Source organism: Argiope bruennichi, chromosome 1, assembly GCF_947563725.1.
Source record: "Argiope bruennichi chromosome 1, qqArgBrue1.1, whole genome shotgun sequence".
Lineage (NCBI taxonomy): Eukaryota > Metazoa > Arthropoda > Arachnida > Araneae > Araneidae > Argiope > Argiope bruennichi.
The window spans coordinates 89459835-89482009 of NC_079151.1; the positions used below are offsets into that span (position 1 = coordinate 89459835).

The 22175-nt window shown below is 27.6% G+C and overlaps 2 protein-coding genes across 4 annotated transcripts in view; one reads left to right on the forward strand and one right to left on the reverse strand.

The window, feature by feature from the left end:
• Positions 1–746, forward strand: part of LOC129965666 (protein qui-1-like) — a 149258-nt gene extending 148512 nt beyond the window's left edge. The window contains exon 24 of the mRNA XM_056079766.1: positions 31–746. Within this exon, the coding sequence (XP_055935741.1) occupies positions 31–581 (551 nt within the window). The 3' untranslated portion in view covers positions 582–746. The remainder of the gene's footprint in view (positions 1–30) is intronic.
• A 19074-nt stretch (positions 747–19820) lies between these two features.
• The window catches only part of LOC129959356 (protein transport protein Sec24A-like), a 33251-nt gene continuing 30896 nt past the window's right edge, over positions 19821–22175 (reverse strand). For all 3 annotated transcript variants that reach the window (XM_056072302.1, XM_056072239.1, XM_056072201.1), the window contains 2 exons: positions 21609–21712; positions 19821–21176 (listed from right to left, as the gene is read on the reverse strand). In XM_056072302.1, the coding sequence (XP_055928277.1) occupies positions 21062–21176; positions 21609–21712 (219 nt within the window). In that variant the 3' untranslated portion in view covers positions 19821–21061. The remainder of the gene's footprint in view (positions 21177–21608; positions 21713–22175) is intronic.

Genomic DNA, 22175 nt, shown 5'->3' on the forward strand with positions numbered 1-22175 from the left:
AATAATTCCCATGTCTGCAATACATTTAAGGTCATTCTTGGAGAGGCGTTGTTCCTCAAAGAGTATTACTACGTGGGAATCTGAAAAGAGAGCAATCCTTCGATTCTTTCTACTGGGACCTGCGCTCAGCCTCCCCAAAGCACGATCTGGGTATGAGCCTCGAAGATTTCAGGCGAGTGCCTTCCCCATTTGGATCCAGAGAGCACCTTCACTTGGCAGGCACAGTCTGGGATGGACGACTGGGTGGTCGAGGGTTCGCTCATCCTTCCGATCTTCAGCCGAAAACCAAATTACCCAAACACAAAATGCTAAAGAAGCAGCAAAGCATGTTTGCCTGCTTCCCAGAATTCATGACACAGCAAGCCTCACCCCAACAGCTGCTGTCCCCGCAAGGACTAGTCAAAGAGTTAGATCAACCGAGAAAAGTGGCCGATTTTGGAAGACTCACTCCCAAACTCACGGCTCAAAAGTCTCTCAGTCGAGCTGCTAGCTTAGAAGAGACCGGTGCCAACTCCAATGGCAATCCGGATGGTGCCAATATAGCCACAGTCAAGCAGTCAGCTGTCTGCACTATATCCTAAGGTCGTATTATGTATATATATATCCATTGTACTCTATTCTAAATGAACTGGGTGTTCCAAACCTCTGTACCGAGCACGTTGTGATCAGCACCAAATGAAGTTGGAAACAAATATTTCATTCAAGGCTATTGCCTATAAATACTAACTGGATTGCTGACTGAAATGAAGAACCAATACCTGCCTTTTTCTTTCTTTTAAATTTAACTTATATAAATTATTTAGCTTATAAAATTAAAACCAAAACCATAAATCAATTTTTACATAAAAAATGGGGGAGGGGATCTATAACAAATAAAAGATTCGGCCAATAACGAAATAAAGATTTATTTTTAAACGTAGTTGTTATATATTAAGATTCGAGAGGTTATCTTGAATAGCAAAAATCTTTCTTAATTATCACAAAAAATGATTTTTTAAGTTTTTAAAATTTAATTTAACATAATGGCAATCAAAATTGAATATAGAATTATCAGTTTTTATTCCCATAATTGAAAAACCTATTAAATATTGTTTACATTTTAAAATCTCGGTAATTTTTAAAATAAAATCTGTATAAACTTATTGTATAAAAAGATTCGTAAATTCGTATTCGTAAAAAAATTCTGAATCTGTAATAAATTTTTCCGCTATTTGTCTTCAGTATAGTATATAAAATAAAAAAATTCCTTATCTCTCGATAAAAAAATAATAATTTTTAAATCAAAAAGTCATTTTAGGACGTTAACGGTAAAAATTTTTTAAATATATCCTTTAAATACAAGTAGTATCCAGTGCATAGATTAAAAAAGAAAGACATGGCTCTCTGTAAATTTGAAAATTAAAAGATATTTTTGATATAAATTTAATAAACATGCATTGGAAACTAATCTAAACTGAGAATCTTTGATTTATCATTTTCAAAAACTAATTTTAAACAGGCTAATTTGCCAAAACATTAAATCTAACTTACTTCAGCAATATTATAGGCCCTGGTTCTGTATATTTTTCAACCAGCAATACAGTTCTGTATATATTGTGATATTTTTCTACAAGTGTAAATACTTGAATCTCTAGGAAAAGCAAGGACTATGCAAATAACTGTATATTTCACTTAGAAAAATCTATCTTCTAGTGCAACAAACCTGTAATAAATAAATAGAAAAATACTTGGATTAATCTGAGCAATCAAATCAATTTCTTATTCCTTGAGGAAATAGCTTAAATTTTTATTAAAAAAAATTCCATGCAGCTCTATTGAACGATTTTTTTTTATTTATTTAGTAAATTTTAATATAAATCCGCAATCCTCAACAAAATTAAGAAAGTTTCCCTTTTCATTTTTTTATTTATTAAAAAGTTTTTATTAAAAGCAATTTCTTTAAATATCGAATTCCAAATTGCTGATTTTATCTAAAAAGCAGCAAATATTTAATACCATAGTTAAATGTGAGTGAAAAAAAAATAATAAATAAAGAACAGCGAGACATTGATATAAAAAACGCAACCGGCTTCTACATAAAATTTTTAAAAATATATTAACTCCAAAATTTAAGAATCGAGGATTTACTGCAATAAATCCATAATGTATTTTAAACATAATGTATTTTAAAAAAGTCTAAAAATCAATAATGATAGTTAAAGTTTAGTCTTTAAAAAAATATGAAATCTGAACAGTCCATGATGCGAATCCGACCTGGTGAGCTAGATATGTTTCAAAGCAAATTCAGCGAACATATATCAATATTAATTTTATTTAAAAAAAAGGCTTTATTTTAATTTGTTTATTTTTATTTACACTAATTCCATACAATTAAGCTTCACTTTTGGCAAAATCTACCCTTTTAAAGATTTTGATCTAAATCAATGTTATAGTTCTTATCTCTAATAATAACAAACAAATTTGAGGAAACTGGAAAGAATATTCGCATTTTAATTTAAAATTTCCATTTCTTTATTAAAAAAATTCCAAAGTAATCCCAATTAAACCGTTTGTACAAGAATTAAAATATTTAATAAACAATTCATTTATGAATTTATCTTCCTTCGTTACAAAATTAAATTAATTTCCAAAAAAAGTACGATGTTTAAAAAATGGCAAAATATGTCTGTGTATTTTTAAAAATGCATTAAAAGCAAGCTGAGAAAATAACAGGATACAAAATTTCGAAATATTGGAGAATTCATAGTTAATTCGTAGCTGACAGGACTACCATAAAAAAAAACTTGTTCTTTAAAAGCAATTATTTAAATTGAATCATAAGCAATTTTTTAAATTAAAAATGACATTCAATTTGTTTCTTAATAACTAATATGTAATAAAAAACAGTTTGTAATCTTAATTAAAAAAATATATTACTTTTATAAAAAATAAATAATTTTAGACATAACAATTTTAATAAATATTTAAGTAAAGTAAATTTTAACAATTTTAGAATAAAATTTGAAAATAAACAATGCCATTTAAATTATATTATAAAATAAATTATAATTTGTATTATATACGCAGATTAAATTTGACCTAATCTGCCAAACGAAAGAGTTTTATAATCAGAAAAGTCCATGCTAATTATAAAACAAACTCTATGGCATCTCTGCCCAATATCTTACCATCTGAAAGTTATTGTGGTTCAAATGATTATGCTACCAATCGAGAAAAAATACTATTTTAAAAAGTTTCTGACAGACCTACATGTAAAATAAACACATATCTTGAAAAGCAAAGAAAAAAAATCTATAAGACGACATTATTTTTATTAGAATACCAGTTTTGAACCCAAACTACAAGAGCTGAAACCTTGGCGAAATGCAAAATCGAATTCTCGTAATTAATCATTCTAGTTTCAACATGTTTGACTTATTCTGAACTAGAAAACAGATATGGTTTATTGTTTCACATTCGAAAGCTAATGGAATGAACAAGTTTTTGGTAAATTTGATGTACTGAGGCAAGAAAGGTAATTTGCGATATCCAACGTTAAAAATTTAGGCGACAATACGATTTTGCATTTCGCCAAGATTTCAGCGCTTATAACCCGAGTTTAAATCTGGATATTCTGATGAAAATGATGTTATCTTATAAGATTTTCCAACTTTTTCAAAACATATGCTCATTTTACATGTAGATCTGACAGAATTTTTTTAAATTAGAATTTTTTTTCCATGATATGTAACATAATTTAAACACAGGATTGCCAGTGTGTTTATGATCCATATGGGCTCTTCTATTATTCTCTTTCGTTTGGCAGAATAGGTAAAGCTCGCTCTGTATATGATCACTTCCGATAACTTGGAAAACAAGATATAAAAATATTCAAACGTAAAAACAAACTTTTAGAGCTGTTAGTTTTGATTTCGAAGTAATAAAAAAATTCCAATTGCAAATGATAGTTTAAGATTTTATATTATAGAAGTACAAGGAATCAGAAAAAAAAAATCGAGTTAGCGATGTTCCACTGAACTTAAATTGCCAATTTAAACATCTCAAACAGTCATATTTTCAAATACCAGCAGATATCTGGCTCCTTTTCAATTACTTGATCATTTTATAAACGAATATATCGCCATTCTCAAAACAAAAATCCGAATATATCAAAATTTCCGATCGGTTCAAATCCGTTATTCAATTTTTCTTCATATCACCAATGTTTACCAAGCTGGCGATTCCAAAATGCAAGATGTCTGTATTTTGGAAGATAAGTAATTCGATGAATCGATCATAATTACGCTTAAATATACCTCACTGCTGCAAGTTTAACCGAATTTTCATTTTAACCACAGAATTCATAGATTTCTTTATTATATATATATATATATATATATATATCCCATTTTCATAGAGTACATTTTTTCCATTTGCCATATAATATATTATTTACCATTGTTAATATAACTTAGCAACCATCTTACATTTTGAAATTGGCGATCTGGTATCCATTGGTGAAACGAAAAGTACTGACAAATGGATTTCAACTTAAGAGAACTTTAATAAATGATCTTTGGATCATGTGTGACGATATGCCATAGACCTAAAAAGAATCGCAAGTTGAAATGATTAGTTAATTTGGACTTGGACAACTATAAATCGCTCACACTTTGTGGTATTAAAAGTTGCTCAACTGGCCTCAGAATAAAAATTACTTTTAAATATCTACAGTTTAGAATTAGTATCGAACAAATGGACTTCATAATTGCAATGAAATGTTTGTTTTCAACTACCTCACATGTTCCATGAAGTTTGTATCAATCACATTGACCTATGAAGAAATGTTCATCCGCTTGGCTTTGCAGCGTTCACTGTATATTCATCTGTGTTCTCATAAAGCGCTCACCACAAGTGATAGCAAAGAGAATATTGTTACTTTGTGTACGCACTGGGTGTATTTTCGTTCCAAAGTGTTTGCATTGTGTATCTGTGATTTCACGGATAGAATTATTCAAATATTAGTGAGCTATTTCTTGATGTTTTTATGCAAATATGAGTTAAGTTTCCCTTCAGTAGGCAGCTATGCAATCATCGGTATATATACATATATATAAATATATATATATATTGCACACACACATGTTAAAATCAAAATAACAAATGTTCAATGAAAATATCGACAATTTTTAACTGTTTTCATTCCACATAATGAGGTCAAATCTTTCTTGGCGGCGAAAGTAATATTTCGCAACATTTGGAACTCTAAAGATTAGCTTTTTCCTTTCCAATATGGCAATGCTTTCATTGAAAAATCCAATAAATATAGAATTGAAGTGCCGGTGAATTGACCATTTTTTCAAATCTTCCTTGGCGATGAAATTTATATTTTGGCGTATTTTATATTGAAACTGAAACTTAACTTGGCAAGTTCTTTAGCCGCCAATTGAGATTTGGCCGGATTCAAAATGAAATTTCATACCTGTAAATAGTGCACTTCGAACAAAATGCTGTAATTTAACTCGTTTCTGTCTTTCCTTCCATAATGCATGCAAATGCCTATAGCTTGATAACTAGCAACTTCAGGTAGAAAAAATTCAAGAAATATTTATATTTTTTTGAAAAAGGAAGATTCTTTCTGTTCAAACTAAAAATTAAGAATCTTAAAATAAGTAAAATTAGAATCTCAACAATTACCAGATTAACACCGATAATTCATATTTCCTTATACACGGAACATTTGGAATCATTTCAACAAAATTCAACTGGTATTTGTAAAAATTTATAATTATAGAGAAGGACAAATTTAAGTTTTTAATTATCATATAATAGATTGTAGATCGATATATTTTGTTATAAACGTATTATATAACTCTTCAAAAATGCACTTATAAATTAGAAATCAACCTATGCAAAAACCAATGTCTAAATGTAATTAATATTGTTTTATATACAATAGTAAGCAGAATTTCTACACACAGTGTTCTCAATAGTTAACAAAGCTCTAAACAGCAGTTTTTCTTGAAAAGTAATCAAACAAATTAAGAACAATAAAAAACAGAATATTTAAATATTAAATTATATTAAAAATTCTCTCATAGATTTTTTTGAAATCATAGAGCCCTCTTTTCTATTTGATTCTAAGTGTTAATTTTATTTCAATATTTGAATTTTAAAACATGAGATTTTTTTTTTCTGAAATGATATGTTTTAACTCACTTTATTTTATGGACAGATATCTTTATATATATATTTAAATATTCTTTTCAGTTTGTCGTAAGTTTTTTTTTTTTTGGATAAAGATTTATTTTTTAACAATTAATATTATTCTTTAATTATTTCCAAGGTAATTTTATTTAAAGCTTTCCTGTGGACAATCTGAAGTACCTACAATTTAGATAGTAATGGAAAATAAAGCACCTATGCACTTGTCTTCAGTCGTGCCTAAATGTATAGCCAAATATTTTGTAATTAATCACTTCTTAAGCAATGTCATTATCTTATGTTCATAAAAAAATTTTATATGTAATCTTGTGATTTTAAGCTTTTTCTAGTAGCATGAAATATGAACAAACCCATTACGAAATTGTTTTCAATATTCAGTAATAAATGTTTATTAATGGAAAATCTTTTGCTCTATCTGAGTCTTTTAAGAATTTTTTTATGCATCCTATTTTATATTGATGGAAAATTTCATGGTGATAATTTGGAACCCTAAAACTGTATACTTTTTTTCAGGCATTTGAATTTTCATTGACACTTTTTTTTTTTTTTTTTTTTGCACTGAAGAGAAAATTATCTAATTGGATCAAAATAAAATGTTGTATATACAAGTTTTTTTTATCATTTTTTACAAAAAATAACCATAATTCTTTAATTCTGTGGTTCAAAATACTAAGCCATTTTTCAGAAAGATTACAGGCAAAAATTACCTTCCAAACATCGGTTACTCTTATAACAGGAAAATAATCTCTGCTCCTGGCTACGATGAGCTGTTGGATATGACGTAAAAGTCACGTGATACAGACGAGTCAAATTTGATAAGTTTGAAATTGGACATGAAACGAAGTTTACTATATTTCAGACTATATTTCGCTCTTACATAGCACGCAAATGAAGATATACCAATGATAAGTAGAGGGAAATACGTCGAGTTCATCATAATAGTTTTTAATACAATCTTATTTTTCTACTACTAAATAATAATATAAAAGAACTTGATTAATTCGAAACTGTAAGAAATACAATAAAAATTTATTTATTCAAAAATTCGAATTAAGAAAACATTTGAGCAAGAGGAAACGGTGACTTTTAAACTAAAAATGGTAATTTTTATTTTAAATATTTGTTTAAATCAATAATAAATAAACAAATATTGAGTAATATTAATAACTTATATAATTATTTTTATTATAAAAATAATTTCAATAACTATACTGCTTCTGTAATTGAAATTATTTCTTTGTAAGTAACTTATATAATATAAGAAAATAAGCCTTATAATTCACTTTTAACGTGCTTAATGCTCTTGAATATTGATCTTTTTTTTTTTTTTTCGATTAAGTGCAAAAATGCATTGCAGTAAAAATGTAGAGAGAATTAAGGTTCTAAATATATTATTCACTAAAAAAAATATTAAAGACACAAAGTAAGAATACATTAAACTAAATAAAATAATTCAAAAATTAAAACAAAAAATTAGTTTTGATTTTGATTTAATCAAAGGAATCGAACAGACGATATTTTTGTGTATATATGTATTAATACATACGAAATTCAAAGGAACATAAAAAGTCGAATTAACTGAATTCTATAGTAATAATATACTGAAATATAGAGTATCGTCATTTAAGAATAAGCAAATAGTAAAAATTATTCCTATGGATCATTATTTTTCCAAATATTACAAAAACCATCTAGAATATTCAGAAGAAATGATATTATAAGCTATCTGTAATTACTTATATGAAATATCTATAAATGGTTGATGCTGCATTTGGTTTTCAGAGGTAAAGAGCGCATGGAAAATATTTGGCTGGAAGCAAAGTGTTGCAGTCACCAGATCAGAATTGATTCCAATGGGTTTAATTCTTCGAGCGAAGAATATTGTCTAATTCTCAATCCATAATCCGCTGGATAGTATGACATATCTTATATTAGCATTTTTGGTGAAAGTAACTGTCAACTCTAATTATTAATTTCAATTACAAGTTCAAATTAATTTTAAGATGCACACATGAAAAGAGCATTTTTAACATTTTATTATCGACCAGCTGGTTCGCAAGAGATATTGGTTGTATTTAATTCCAATAGAAATATCATAGATATAATTTCTTGTCTATAGTTTCATCAGCAAAACTATTATTAAACATTAAAGCGTATTATTTTAACATTTTCGCACATGTTCTATTCATTGTGTTTACGAACCTTCCTAAAGGAGATTAGTTTCACGATATCATAGCACTATTAAAAACATAATTGCCAGGTTCACCAATTTTCTAACCTCCACAGTACTCTAACTTCATTTTCTTTGTTCATCTCGTAAACTACACAGATATTAAATAGAATCTTTCAAAAATGAAAGAAATTAACGCGACCAAAACTTTGACGGAACAATCAAAATGATTTGAAGTTCAGGAAACAATGTTATCTATTATTGTAAATTACGCAAAAGAATATTTAAAAAAATAATAATAATAAGTAAGAAAAAAATATGCACAAGTATTAAATTGATATCATTAAAATGGTATTTTTTTAAATTTTGAACAATGTAAAAATTATTTTTGTAAAATAATATTTTTGGAAATTACCAAGGAAAAAAATCAAAATACAGCTTAAATTTAAATTTCAAAAGAAAAATCGCTCTGAGGTGCACTCCAAGTTACAAATTTGCCAAGTTTAGTAATTCTAGGTAAAATTATCTTGCATGTAGAGCGCCAGCACATAAACACATCCTCTTTATTATTAGTGGAGATAATAATTTTAGATATTCCATGCAATAATTTTAGACATTCCATTTGTTTAAAAGTAAAATCATTTAAATAAAATCACTTAAAATAAAGAATGATTTTTGAAGATTAAAGAAAGTCTAATTTATACAATGATTAATGTAACCTTAATTCCTAGAAGAAGAAAAAAACAACTGAAAGACATGAATTCCAAAGGAAATTAAGATATTCAATAAAAATATCATCAAAGTATTTTTGAACAATGTGCTTCAGTAATATAAAGTGATATAAAATATCCAAACTAAAACAAACCATTTCCAAATAACAGCAAACACACACACACACACACACACACACACACACACACACACACATACACACAAAAGAAATCAACATCTTCATTAATCAAGAATTTTAGCGAACAATTTAAATGCATGCATGTGCTATTATTTTTTTACTTGCTTGTGTTTATTAAAGAAATTTAAATGCATGCATGTGTTATTTTGCTACGCACAAAATTTAAAGATCGTCTGCAACTATACTTCACTTAAATATTCAATTACTAAAACTTCATTATATATTTCAAGAGAAAAAAAAATTTAATAAGTTATATCATCTACTCCAAAAGTTTGCATCATCATATTTTCAATAAAAGATATATCATAAATATTTCTTGTAATTAAAATTATGCAAGAAATGAAGCTACAAGGGATATTCGTCTAGAAAGGACTTTATCTTGGTATACTTTTAATGGTGAATTTTGTTTTATTCAACAAATTTTCCAGAAAAACATTTTTACCTAATCTATAATTTGGAAGAACCATTTATTTTATGAAAATAACACAATATTTTATCGTACATATTTTTATTTTATTTTTTTTTTTTGAAGGGAAGGGAAACTTGTTGATTATGTAATTTCAAAGCAATTTTATTTTGACTGTTTGATACGTAAAAATTTTATTTAAAACACGCCGCTTTTGGCAAAAAATTGGTTAGCCAGGATAAATGAATACGAAAAAATTTTAGTTAAGTATTTTGTGGAACTATATCTTAATGGCTTCCACAGTAAAATATTTTTAAATTTCAAATTTTGATAAATATCTTATTAATTCATTGTTTGAGATGCCTTACACCGCTCTCTACATTGTGCTATCAATTTCTCTAAATTTTTGTCTATGTCTTTATATATCCAATTATATCACAGAAACGAGCAGCAATATTTAAAAATGGGCGCACTTAAAAATTTTTTCGCCATTACTTGATTTTGAAATTACATCTTCATTGTAATTATAACAGTTTCAAAATTTTTTATTAAAAAATACATTATACTGAAATTTATTCGACATAAAAAATAATAATAAGCTAAATCTTCATATTAATTAAAAATGGGGGGAAAATTATGACAAAAAAATTGGTATAAATTATTTTTGATTAATAAATATAATTAAATAAATTTATAAAAATTATTTTTGCGGATAAATGCTAAAATTAAGCTTAATTTCCAATTAATTAAAATTATTTAAAAAATCATACCGAAGGTACACATTATCAACCTTTAAAATGTATACGTGCTTTATTTTGTGGCTCAAAGTCAAACGCCCTGGCCAGTAAAGCCCCAACGCACACAAATTTATTTTTATTAGTAATAAGATATTATATCTAGGAAGGAATTTAATTTACATGAATACTGATAATTTTAATTCTGATCATTACCTGGAACTCCAAAAACTTCCATTTGAATTTGGAAACAAAATTCCATATGCATGCAATACAAATGAAGTGTATGCAAATTGCAAATGTTATAAATGTTCTACTTTACTTTTAAAAATTTCTACTTTTTCCACCTCTTAGCTTTTATTGTAAAAACGCTGCATGTCGATTTGATGCACTGGAGAAAAATCATACATATATTTACGCAATCTCAATAAATAAGTAATAAAAAGATAAAGGCAAATCGATGCATTTAGAAAATTGCTTCTTTAAAAATGTTAGTTATTCTTATATTCTTCAGTGATAGATGGACCGCGCTGAATCCATTGTTTACAAGCATGTAGATTTGGAAGACAGATTTTTAAAAAAATTTAAAAACCCGACCTTTTAATCCGAAATATTGCAGCATGATATTGCTTTAGGCTTGATGGGTCCATCTTCCTATTACCTTAACCCTTTAATAGCCAAACAGTGAAAATTTACAGTAAAAACGTCTTTACGGTGCGCATATTCAGGTAGCACAATATGTAAAATACAATTATGTGTTTTTGAAAAAATGAAATGCGTACATTAGTCACAGAATTAAAATTCTAGAATATATATTTATAAAACTTAAATGGTAATGGGCAATGGGCAGTGAAATTAATTTTTCATGGAATTAAAAATGTAGAATATATATATATATATATATATATATATATATATATATATGACTTAAATAGTAATATACAGTAAAATTAATGCCGTAATTAAAGATACGTATTACATTTTCGAAAGCTTAAAAGGCAGGACACATATTTAATATCTCAATAAATCTATTCTTTCAGCTTTCGTTCATTATTCAACTTTTTCACCCAAAATCAAAAATTAAAAATTCTATTTTCAAAAATCATAGAATGTATTATTATTCCGAAAAGTATGAAATCAACTGTGTTCTTTTCATAATTGGGTGAAGATAACAAATCAAATGAAGGTAATACTTTTTACTTTTCCGTACATTTGAAAAAGTACTTAATTTGAAAAATTTAATGCATGTGAATTAAAACTCTTTATAACCAATTTGGTAAGAATTTACACTGAAACCAATTTTTCAGTCTTTTCCAGATGTAACGAACTCTTCGCGATTTTTTCCGACTGCCCATGCAATTAATTTTTTTCCACTTTTGTTGGAAGGAAATATAAAAGACAAAAAAAAAAAAAAAAAAGTAACGTTATTGTTCGGCTTTTCTGTAAGGTGACGTCATCTTCAAATGGCGCTTTTTGTTTATTTATAGTTTCTTACTTTCAAATAATTAATTTGGAGCCAACAAGAGTCACGAGAATATAGTTTGGTATTTTCGAACTCATTCCCAGTTACCGCAATATTATAATATGCTATTTATGTTTATTCTTTAACGACTTTTTTATATACTTTATAAACGACTTTTTGCACCTCTAATCACAGTTACGATATATGTTTCTTAAAAAAAAATCTGAAAATATTAGAATATAATTTGAATGTAAAAAATGAATTACATTTACTGGATATTACATACAATAGCTTTCAGAATATTCCAGTAATGGTTAACTTGTGATCAAATTATTTACAACTATTACTTGCTACTTTCAACTACCGAAACATAAAAAATATTATATTACAATTTAAACTATTGGTGAACATAATACCTATATAACTCTCCCACAGTTCGAACAACAACACATATCTATATTTCTAGAATTTAAAGAAAAAAAACTTAACATCTGCAAACTTTTTATTTTTTTTTATGTTCTAACAGATTTATTCCCATTTTTCTCCATAAAAATTAATAATCCTTTGACATTTAAATCTCGCTAAATAAATCTGAATTAATTGTCTTTAATTCTGATAAAATTCTATACGATCTCAACAGTGACACTATGTCTCAAATTTTTGAAGTTAATTATAAAGTTTAGTTTAGTTATATTTACGTACCATTTTTTAAGGCTGTTTTGTAATAAATCTTGTGATTTTGAACCACTATCAAATGACGAAGAGATTTAATCTGGCATCTTTTTTCCATAACTTCCGCACTGCAAAGATTAAAATTTTTAGGTTAAACAACGCAGTTCTATTACCAAACTTGGAATTATTTCATATAATAAATAAATTAAGTATTGTATTGGTTTTTTAAAGGTTGGCATAACTTCCAGATCTTTTAACCTCAGTAACAGTATCTAAAGCTCCTTATTTCTGTGTAAAAACATACAAAATAAGATGGCATTATACTTCAGATTTATATTAATTTTCATTTTGTATCCAGAAAAAAAAAAGTTGCCTTTTCCAAAGAATAAAACTATCAAATGACAGGAAACGTGTACAGAAATTCAAGGTAAAAGAATAATTTAAAAAATTATTCCGGAAAAGAAAATTGATCAGATCTTTATAGTAGGTATCAGCAGCTAATTAGCAAGCGGGTTGCTTTAATTTATTATTTTCCAGTACACAACAATAGCAGCAATAAGTTTATTTTTAAAAAAGACTCCATCAGCATAGTGAGAGTATAAAGCATTGTAAACAATACCATGAATAATCTTTCATATAATAGAATTTAATCAAGGAAATTGTTTCCATCGGAAATGGTGCGGAACTCTAGCTCTAAAATATGGGCCTGAAGAGAAATGGGTACATTTGTATTTTCAAAAAAATTGATTTTTCAACTAAAATAGAGCGTGTTTCAGTAATTACAGAAATGCATAACTTACATAAGTTTGAAAAGTCGGAAGTTTATACATTATCCTTTAATAATTGATTTAGCAGTCGCTCTTATAATAGAGAGATAGAGCTGTTCCCCTTTTTTCTCGAAACATGTTTTCCTCCTATTTCAGTACGCATAGAACACATTTTATTAATTATAATCGTATGAAATTTTATACAACAAAATTTACAAACATTAAGCGTCGTTTAACATCTTTTTATTTTTTTTTTCTGCGCAATATTATTAATCTTAAGATCATCACATTTTTTTTTTTTTTTAATTTTCAAGTTAGAGAACATTTATTTTTTTTTAATTTTTATTATTAGTATATTTAAAAGAAAATAATTATTAAACTTATTTAAAATTATTATTATTAAATTTATGGTCATATATATGATAATTTTGGAGTGATTTTATTTGGAATTATATTTTTTCTGGGAGTACCGATTTGTGACTATCAACTTGAAAATTATTGCATCACAACACAAATTCGATTAGTCATTAAAAAAAAAATTACGAAACAAATATTTTGCTATTGTTTTATGATTAAAATAAATCATTCATTTTATTTGTATTAAATGGTTTATCAGACAATAAATTTTACTTTCGAATAAAGCCTTTTTATCATAACTGAAATTTCGATAGTTTTTATTGTCGAGACCATCCTAGTTACTTTAAGAAAAACTTGCACAAATCGCGTTCAATTTATAACTTAATATCAATGGCAAAATTGCTAAGAAATTTTAATCATCTACATTGCAAAGATTTTTTTTTTTTTTTAATTTTTTAAATAGGCATCCTTTTCAAGTACGAGGTATAAGTCAAAAAGTAAAGGCACTTTTGAGAAAAAGTGCAGTTATTCTAATAATAGAAAACTGAAACATTCATTATTTGTCTACATAACCACATTAATTAATTTTTTTCCAACGTTTCACAAGTTGTTGTTTTTTTTTATTTCACCAGGGAAAAAAAAGCTTTTTGGTTGTATCTGTAACCAATTTGGCACCGCATCAATGACTTCTTCATCAGTTGTAAATCTTCTCAGCGTTTTCTTCAATGATCCAAACATATCGCTTGATCCAGGTCTGGATTGTATGGCGAGTGTAGCAGCACTTAGAATCCAAAATCCTTTATTGTTTCTGCCTTCTATTGAGCAGAATGTGGCCGAGCGTTATCTTGCTGCAGGATAACACGCTTTCACATTTCTCCACGATGTTTAGATCTGATTGCAGATTTCAATTTAATTTGCAACACGTCACAATTGCTCTCACTGTTCAGTTTCGTCACTTGGGATGAAATGAACGGTTACTACACCTTTCATGCCCCAAAACAGTGTAAACATAATCTTACCAGCTAATGGTTGACGTTTAGATTTCTTAACCTCTGTTGATGGTGGGTGTTGCATTCGGCAAATAATTTCTTGGAACCTGGTCTGGATTGTATGTCGGGTGTTCCAGCACTTCGAACCTCAACTCCTTTATTATTTTTCTATCATCCATTGGGCAGACCATCTTGCATGCAATTAACTGAAAATTTAGACTGTCGTGTAAGATGGAATACACTGAACCATGACTAATATGTAAAGTATTGGCGATGTCGCCTACTTCGATTCGTCTGTTTTCCTTCACCATAACATCAGCGACTTTTAAATTGTCCTCGGTGTTTGAAGTCTATGCCCGCTTTTTCGTCGCAACATATAGAAGTTCTTAACTGTTTGAAGCGATCTATCTATTCGCAAATCTTACTTCGCTATAAACAACTGTTGTCATGCTGCCCTTGCATTCGACGAATAATATCGGCAGGTTAACACCTTCCACAAACAAAAAGCGAAACACTGCCCTCATTTCCTGCTTGGTGCAGGTCCACAATGGAGCTGCCATACTTAACGGTCTACAACTTTCCAACAAATAACACGGAAATAAGAGTGACATGTTGCACAGAAATGCTGCCGACTACAATAATTCAGCGCCGGATACCAGCAGTGTTATCAAACACTGAAAAGATAAATTGCTAAAGTCTCTTTACTTTTTGGCTTAACCCCCGGCGGCGGGGTACTTCGAAATGAGAATAAGATGCTTCCGGTATGGTGGTTGGATCTCGCCACCCTGGTGGGTACATAGATAGGTGGGGGATCTGGCTCCTCCCATCGATGACGGGACGTACTTCCTTCTGGAAGGGTTGTACCGTGGCCGGTGATGGCCCTTAGGACTCATCCACAATTCCCGTCAATGTTGCTGTTGCGGCGGTCCGGTCATTCAGTATTATTTATCCGTGTGCCTTCGGGAGGGTCGGAGAGTCAGTGATATGACTTACTTTTTGATTTACCCACATAATATTAAATATATGTGCTGACTTTTCACTGCAGTACCTGAATCTTTAACCCCTTCTGGTACGATTTAATTTGTTAAACAGATATGACGAAATATTTGAAAGGAAATGAAATGAATACTCATTTTTTAATTAAAACACATTTCGATAAAAATGATATTTTTGATTTGGATAAATATCAAATCTATGTAAAATATCAAAAATGACAAAAATTTTCAAAATTCAAAGTAAAACTTACGTAAGGTGTACCTAATATTCTTCAGGAACGTGGTACTTTTCAAAATATTCTGGAGATGGAAACGAATACTGCACAATTTAGCAAAAAATCACACTTTAAATTTTTTCTTGCAACAGCAAGATTTTCTTTTCTTGAGTTGCAGGATATTGATTCATCGTCATTGTTCCAATCATTTTCAAAATCTATTCTACACTTATTGTCATGTTTATTTCAAACGTTTTTCCTTTAGTAAGAAATGTTTATTGACCTGACATTCACAAATAGTAATTGTAAGAATGAAATCTGACTGGCTAACAAAATTTTGCATTAACTTACACATTGGCAATTCTGACAATAAGAACGTGATAATGATCTGATGTTTACACAGATAATATAAAAATCAATACTACCAGATTTAAAACACTGGAAAATTTAAATAAATTATCGTATTCAACAGCAACTTTATGCATATGACAAGCTTAAGCTCATCATTATAAAATATGGCCATCGATGGAAAGATCGATGATTAGTTTTATTAGCGATTTTACTAAAAAGTGTTAACAAATACAAAAGAATTTAATATGCATATATCTTAATGCTCATTCCATATATGATACAAATCCTAATAATTGTAACTATTTTCTTATAATTCTAACTAACTTAATTTCATTTATATATTTAGCAAATATTAATTTGCACGTGAAAATTCAGGGCACTTTTTTCTTTCCTCAGAATATATTAATTTTCACCCAGCTCTCTTCTTTAGATCAGAAAATATTAAAAAGAATAAATAAAAGTTTTGAACATTAAAAATTTTGTAACATATGACATATATATATGGGGTGGGTGGGGGGTGGATAAACTTACTCTTTTAAATGAAAAACAATTTGATAGGTGATAATTACTGGATTCTTATTTTTGTTCTATTTTGAAACTGTATATTTACTTTCACATCCTCAGTATTAATAATACAGAATGCAAATTACTAAACTTTACAAGCTAAGCTATTTAGATCCACTGAATTTGGTACAAATGCATTTTGGAAGTGGGAATGTGCATTTCGGAATGATATTTTTTAATTGTTGTTCAAACTTTATTTAAAAATTTTGCTGCTTTCCCATGAAAACTTCTGAAAAATGCTATGGTACAAAACTGATTTTTAAACAATTTTGAAATTTAAAAAAAAAAAAGGATTCAATTTAGATATTATGAAATTCTGCCTGAATTTTGTAAAAAAGATTTTTCTATGCATAGTTTATAACAATATTTCTTTATATAAAAATGGTTTGAATTCCATTGCATAACTCCAAACATTATCTTCCACTGTAGAAATTCAAAGAAAAAAATTCTGTTTATCTATACAATTCACAAGAGGAATAAGAAAATTAAGTTAATTACCACAAAAAAGAGCATGCAATTTGAAGATTATCCAGACAGACACTATGATCTCATGGGACTCGACTTCATTAAGGAAATTCATGCTTATAATAAATTCAGAGTAAACTTTTTAAAAGAACATTTATAATATCAGTAATAATTATATGTTTAAAAGTACTTTGTCATGAACATCAAATTATGCATAAGAAATTTAATACCAATGAAAGAATTCAATATCCCAGTTGAACCAACTGGTTACAAGAGATGATTGTTTATGAAATAAATTATTCAAAAGATGTTTGAAAGCAAAATTTAATAAATATCATATGAATAGAATATTCAGCAAGGCACACAAAATGTATAATATTTAAGTACATATTATAAAATTAAATTTAAGATGCAAGTAATTTAATAATGCAAAAAAAATTAAGGTATTTACAAAATGCATTTACTTATTGATATTTAAATGGAATGGTGAAGAGGGTGGAACCGTTTCCTTTTCAAAAACAAACTATTTTCAATATGGAATAGATGCAATAAGAATGAAAAAATATATTTCTAAACTCATATTTCAGAATCTAGCAAGCTTAAAACTAATACATTTTCTTTCAAATATAATGAAATTTATAGCAATGAATCATAAAATAACTTTAATAGCCTTATTCATAAGAAATAATTAAACTATTTATGTAATTATATTTAAATATGCTCACCAAATTAAATGGAGAATGATTATATAAGGCTTCAACTAACCTGGTACTATTTTTAAAAGAATGATTTAAATAAGAATTCAAGTAAAATTCTTTATAAATGGAATAAAAAATATAAAATAATTTCTCCTGGACCTTTATAAATGTATAGTTCCATACAGATTTCTAGCCTCAGTTTTAAAAATTCACAATTGCAATTTTGGGGGGAGTTTTTGGGGATCACAATTTTGTGTAGGATTAGGAATCTGTACACAATTATAAATTTGATAGGGGGCTAGGAGAAAATACACTTTAGTACATTTTAAAAATATAGTATGAAAAAATTTACATAATTGTTTGTTTTTTACTCATATGCAATTCTGCAACTAATTTTAAACTTAACGATAAGCTACACCAGATGACAAAATTTGTACCAAACAGATAAGAAAGAGTTTAAATATTACTACGACCTGTCATAGCACCATCTGTTGGTAATGAAAATTTTTATTAGTTTAAAATCAATTGCAGATTTACCCTAACCAAATAAACAGAAATAAAGGAAGTTAAAGTTGCATTGCCAACCAATTCTGAGTCATGTTTCAAGTCTCTAAATAATCAAGAAGTTAACTTAAAATAGAGCAGAAAGTAATAAAGACATGTTAATAATATGATCAGATCATAAAATCTTTTGCTAACTTAACTTATAGACATACAAGCAAAGTAAGCAAAAGTTCACTTATAAAGGTATGAAGGGTGAAAAAAATATCATTTGATCTGTTCTGGTTAAAAAATACTATTTTTATAATAAACCATAAAGATGTTTAGGTTTTTGGAAAAAAAAAAAAAAATCTTCAGACACGACATAGATTTGAAAGAAAAATAAGCTGAACTTCAAAAAATAATAAACTGTACCAAACACAAAGATTGAGAAGCAAAATGTGTGATTCATTGAGAACAAAATATTTAATTTGTCCAACTTGTTGCACTAACATGCACTTTTACATATTTACTGAATGCACTTTTTGTACAAAATTTATAACAATAAGAGCTTGCAATGTTTAAAATATAGAATATTAGACAAAAGAAAATTAATCCATCTCAAGAATGGTAAAATCCAATCCAAAAAATACTGAAATATCAAAGAAATGTTTCAAGTTTGATTTTTGTACCAAATTTTTAGAACTTTCTTTTTGTAGTTTTTGAGAATTTAATTTTGCATTCACTAAAAGCTGCTGATCTATATTTTTATTTAAAATGAAACCAAACTATTTTAATGACTTTGTGAAATGAAAACTGATTTCTACAACAACGTATTTTTAATGTTATATGAATGCTGGGAAAAGTCTATTATTATTCATTGCCCCCATGCAGCACAAATATGTCTTTTAAAAATAGATAATTTGCATTTTCATCCATATTTTATACACCTTATTTATATTAGTCAGTGTCCAAATATATATGCTGATTCAATTTTTGTTCTAATAACTAACTTTGCAATCGATAACTAAACTTCAACGAAACTCTACAACAGTGTTTCTATTTTAGTGATAAAATTATACCATTCAATATTTTTAACATACATAGCATGTCAGTACATATGAAGGATTTTTTTTAAAAAATTTAGAATGATGTCAACAAGTGTCAAAACTCAACAGCGATTTAATTGTTGTAAAACTTGATTCCAATGCTTTGTAAATATATATTTAAAGAAATTACAAATATAACAAACCAGTAAAAATTAACTGTCATATTTTTATTTGTACAATTTTACATGTATCTTGCAAAAGTAGTTAAGAAAACTAATTCATTCATTTATATCTATTTCAGAAAGAAAAAAAAACTGCAGATGAGGAAAAAATGCACTTAAAGTGATTTATTTATAAGTAACATACAAAATCAGTAGAACAAAAAATATCCAATGTTTTCAAGAATAACAGACACATGGATTAATTTAAGAGAATTTCCAATTAAATCTATAAAAGAATTCACACATTAAATAATTTTAAAACAAAGAGATATCTGCATAAAAATAAATACTAAAAAACAAAGCATGACCAATCACCTTTTTATTATTTAATACTTACATAAATTTAAAAAGCAAACACAAGGCAACTTATATTTCATATTTCTTTGTGCAACACAGTTGCATATCAATAACAAACCAAGGAGAAAATTCCTTGCCATAACATTTTATTACAACGCGACATTTCCTGAAATCACTGAAATATTAGGAGTAAACAGACTTTCTATAAGCATATTTTAAAAATTGGATATTTTAAAAATTAAATTACTTTTAAATACTTTACTCTTATACAGTGCAGCTGTGCAAATCCTTAACTTTAACCAGGCTAAAATTGCCATTTCTTATGAAACAAATTACAAGTGGCCATAGCAACATGTTTAGAGCTACAGAAAATTCCTGTAAGGTTACATGAGCTGAAATCACAGATACAAAATAATTTTTGTCGAAATTGTCTCTAATTTGGCTGAGTTTATAATATCAAGTACAAAATTCCATGTGGTATTATGGATGAGATACCATAACTTATATTGCCTTTTATATTAAAGTACTTTTATGTACACCAACCAAAGTTTCATACACTTTTACTGCTTTCCATGAACATAGAAATAACTGATATACAATATAACAATCCTTTCTTTATATTTCTAAAATTCTATTAGACGTTAATAATTTCTCTGCTGCAGAGAAAAAGATCAGGTGAATTGATTTATATTAAAAAACACAATCTCACATCCAATCACAGTCAGACTTGTTATTTGGCTCTGAGCAGAACTGATGATAAACTATAATTAATATATTTAAAACGTCAACAAGACAAGAAAAAATATAAAATAATCTGAATCAATGGCGACCTGAGGCCTGCTTCGGATACCACTGCCACAAGATGCAGTTGCTGGTTTCGATCACTCATTTTCATATATGCTTGAAGAAACTTTCACTCAGACAATGCAGATTTGTAAATTTATTTGATATCATTTAATAACTTGGTCCTCTGAGAAACGTCACCTCCTCAATTATCCTAGGCTGCCATAAATTTGCTTTTAAAAAACATTGATTATAAATTTGTCTAGCATCTTTCACTTGGAAATCTGCTGCCGTATATGCTGCAGGAACTCATAGTAGGAAAATAAAGATTCTGTCCTATCGTCAAGCATGTACTGCATGAAAATGTGTCGATCTCGGCTATCCTCCCTGAAATCATTAAAACATTTCAGAAGAGTATTTTTTAAAGCAGCTATAACTTTTAAATTATATAAAAAAAAAAACTACCAATACCTGTCAGTAGTTTTTCTAACTACATATTAAATAAAAGATACATTTTTCATTTTTTTTTTTTTTTTTTTTCATTTTAGAAAATAACCGTGAGTAAAAATATTAATAATTACAAACAAATAAATAGGAATTCCTACCTTTTCCAGATAATTAATGTTGCTATTGTTCAATACACAAAATATATAGATAATAACATTTAAATGATGTATATGTGAGCCTATTAATTAAAATCTTTTTTAAAGTAAAACTGCTAAAAATTAGGAAAATGAATTTTTCATCAGTGTAATTAAAAGTACTTAATTGTGTGAAAAATTGCATCGTAGTCAATTATAAAAAAACTGAAAGAAATACCTTATTATTTTTAACGGACTGTGATATGGCCTTTGATCTTGTAACCATGTAACAAATGTTCTCAGCCTTTCAGATTCAGGAGTTGCTAATTCAGGTAAAGATTCCTGTGAAGAGCATAACATTGAAAATCATCAGAATATAAAAAATACAATATTACGAATTAAATGAAAGTCAATTATTATGAAATCAAAATCATTATAATATATATCAATTAATAGCTCCACAATAATAGAATCTAAACTTGACAACCATAGGTAATACTGGTTTCTAAATGACACTAAACTCTAAAAATTAATATATATAGGAGAGAAAGATTCTATTAACCCTTTCTTATCACATCTCCATCAAACATATTTTGTTTCTTTTATTTAAAAGTTTGATTTCCAAATCTAAAAACTTTGGAAATGAATTTGAATTGTTAGTAACAAAAATGAACAACTTGCAAACAAAAATGTGCAGTGGATTAGTGCAAAATAATCCAATCTTTAGAACACGATTGCATTTTGAAAAAAATTGAAAAACAGTATTATGTCAAATCCTATAAAAGAATTATACTAGAATAATATT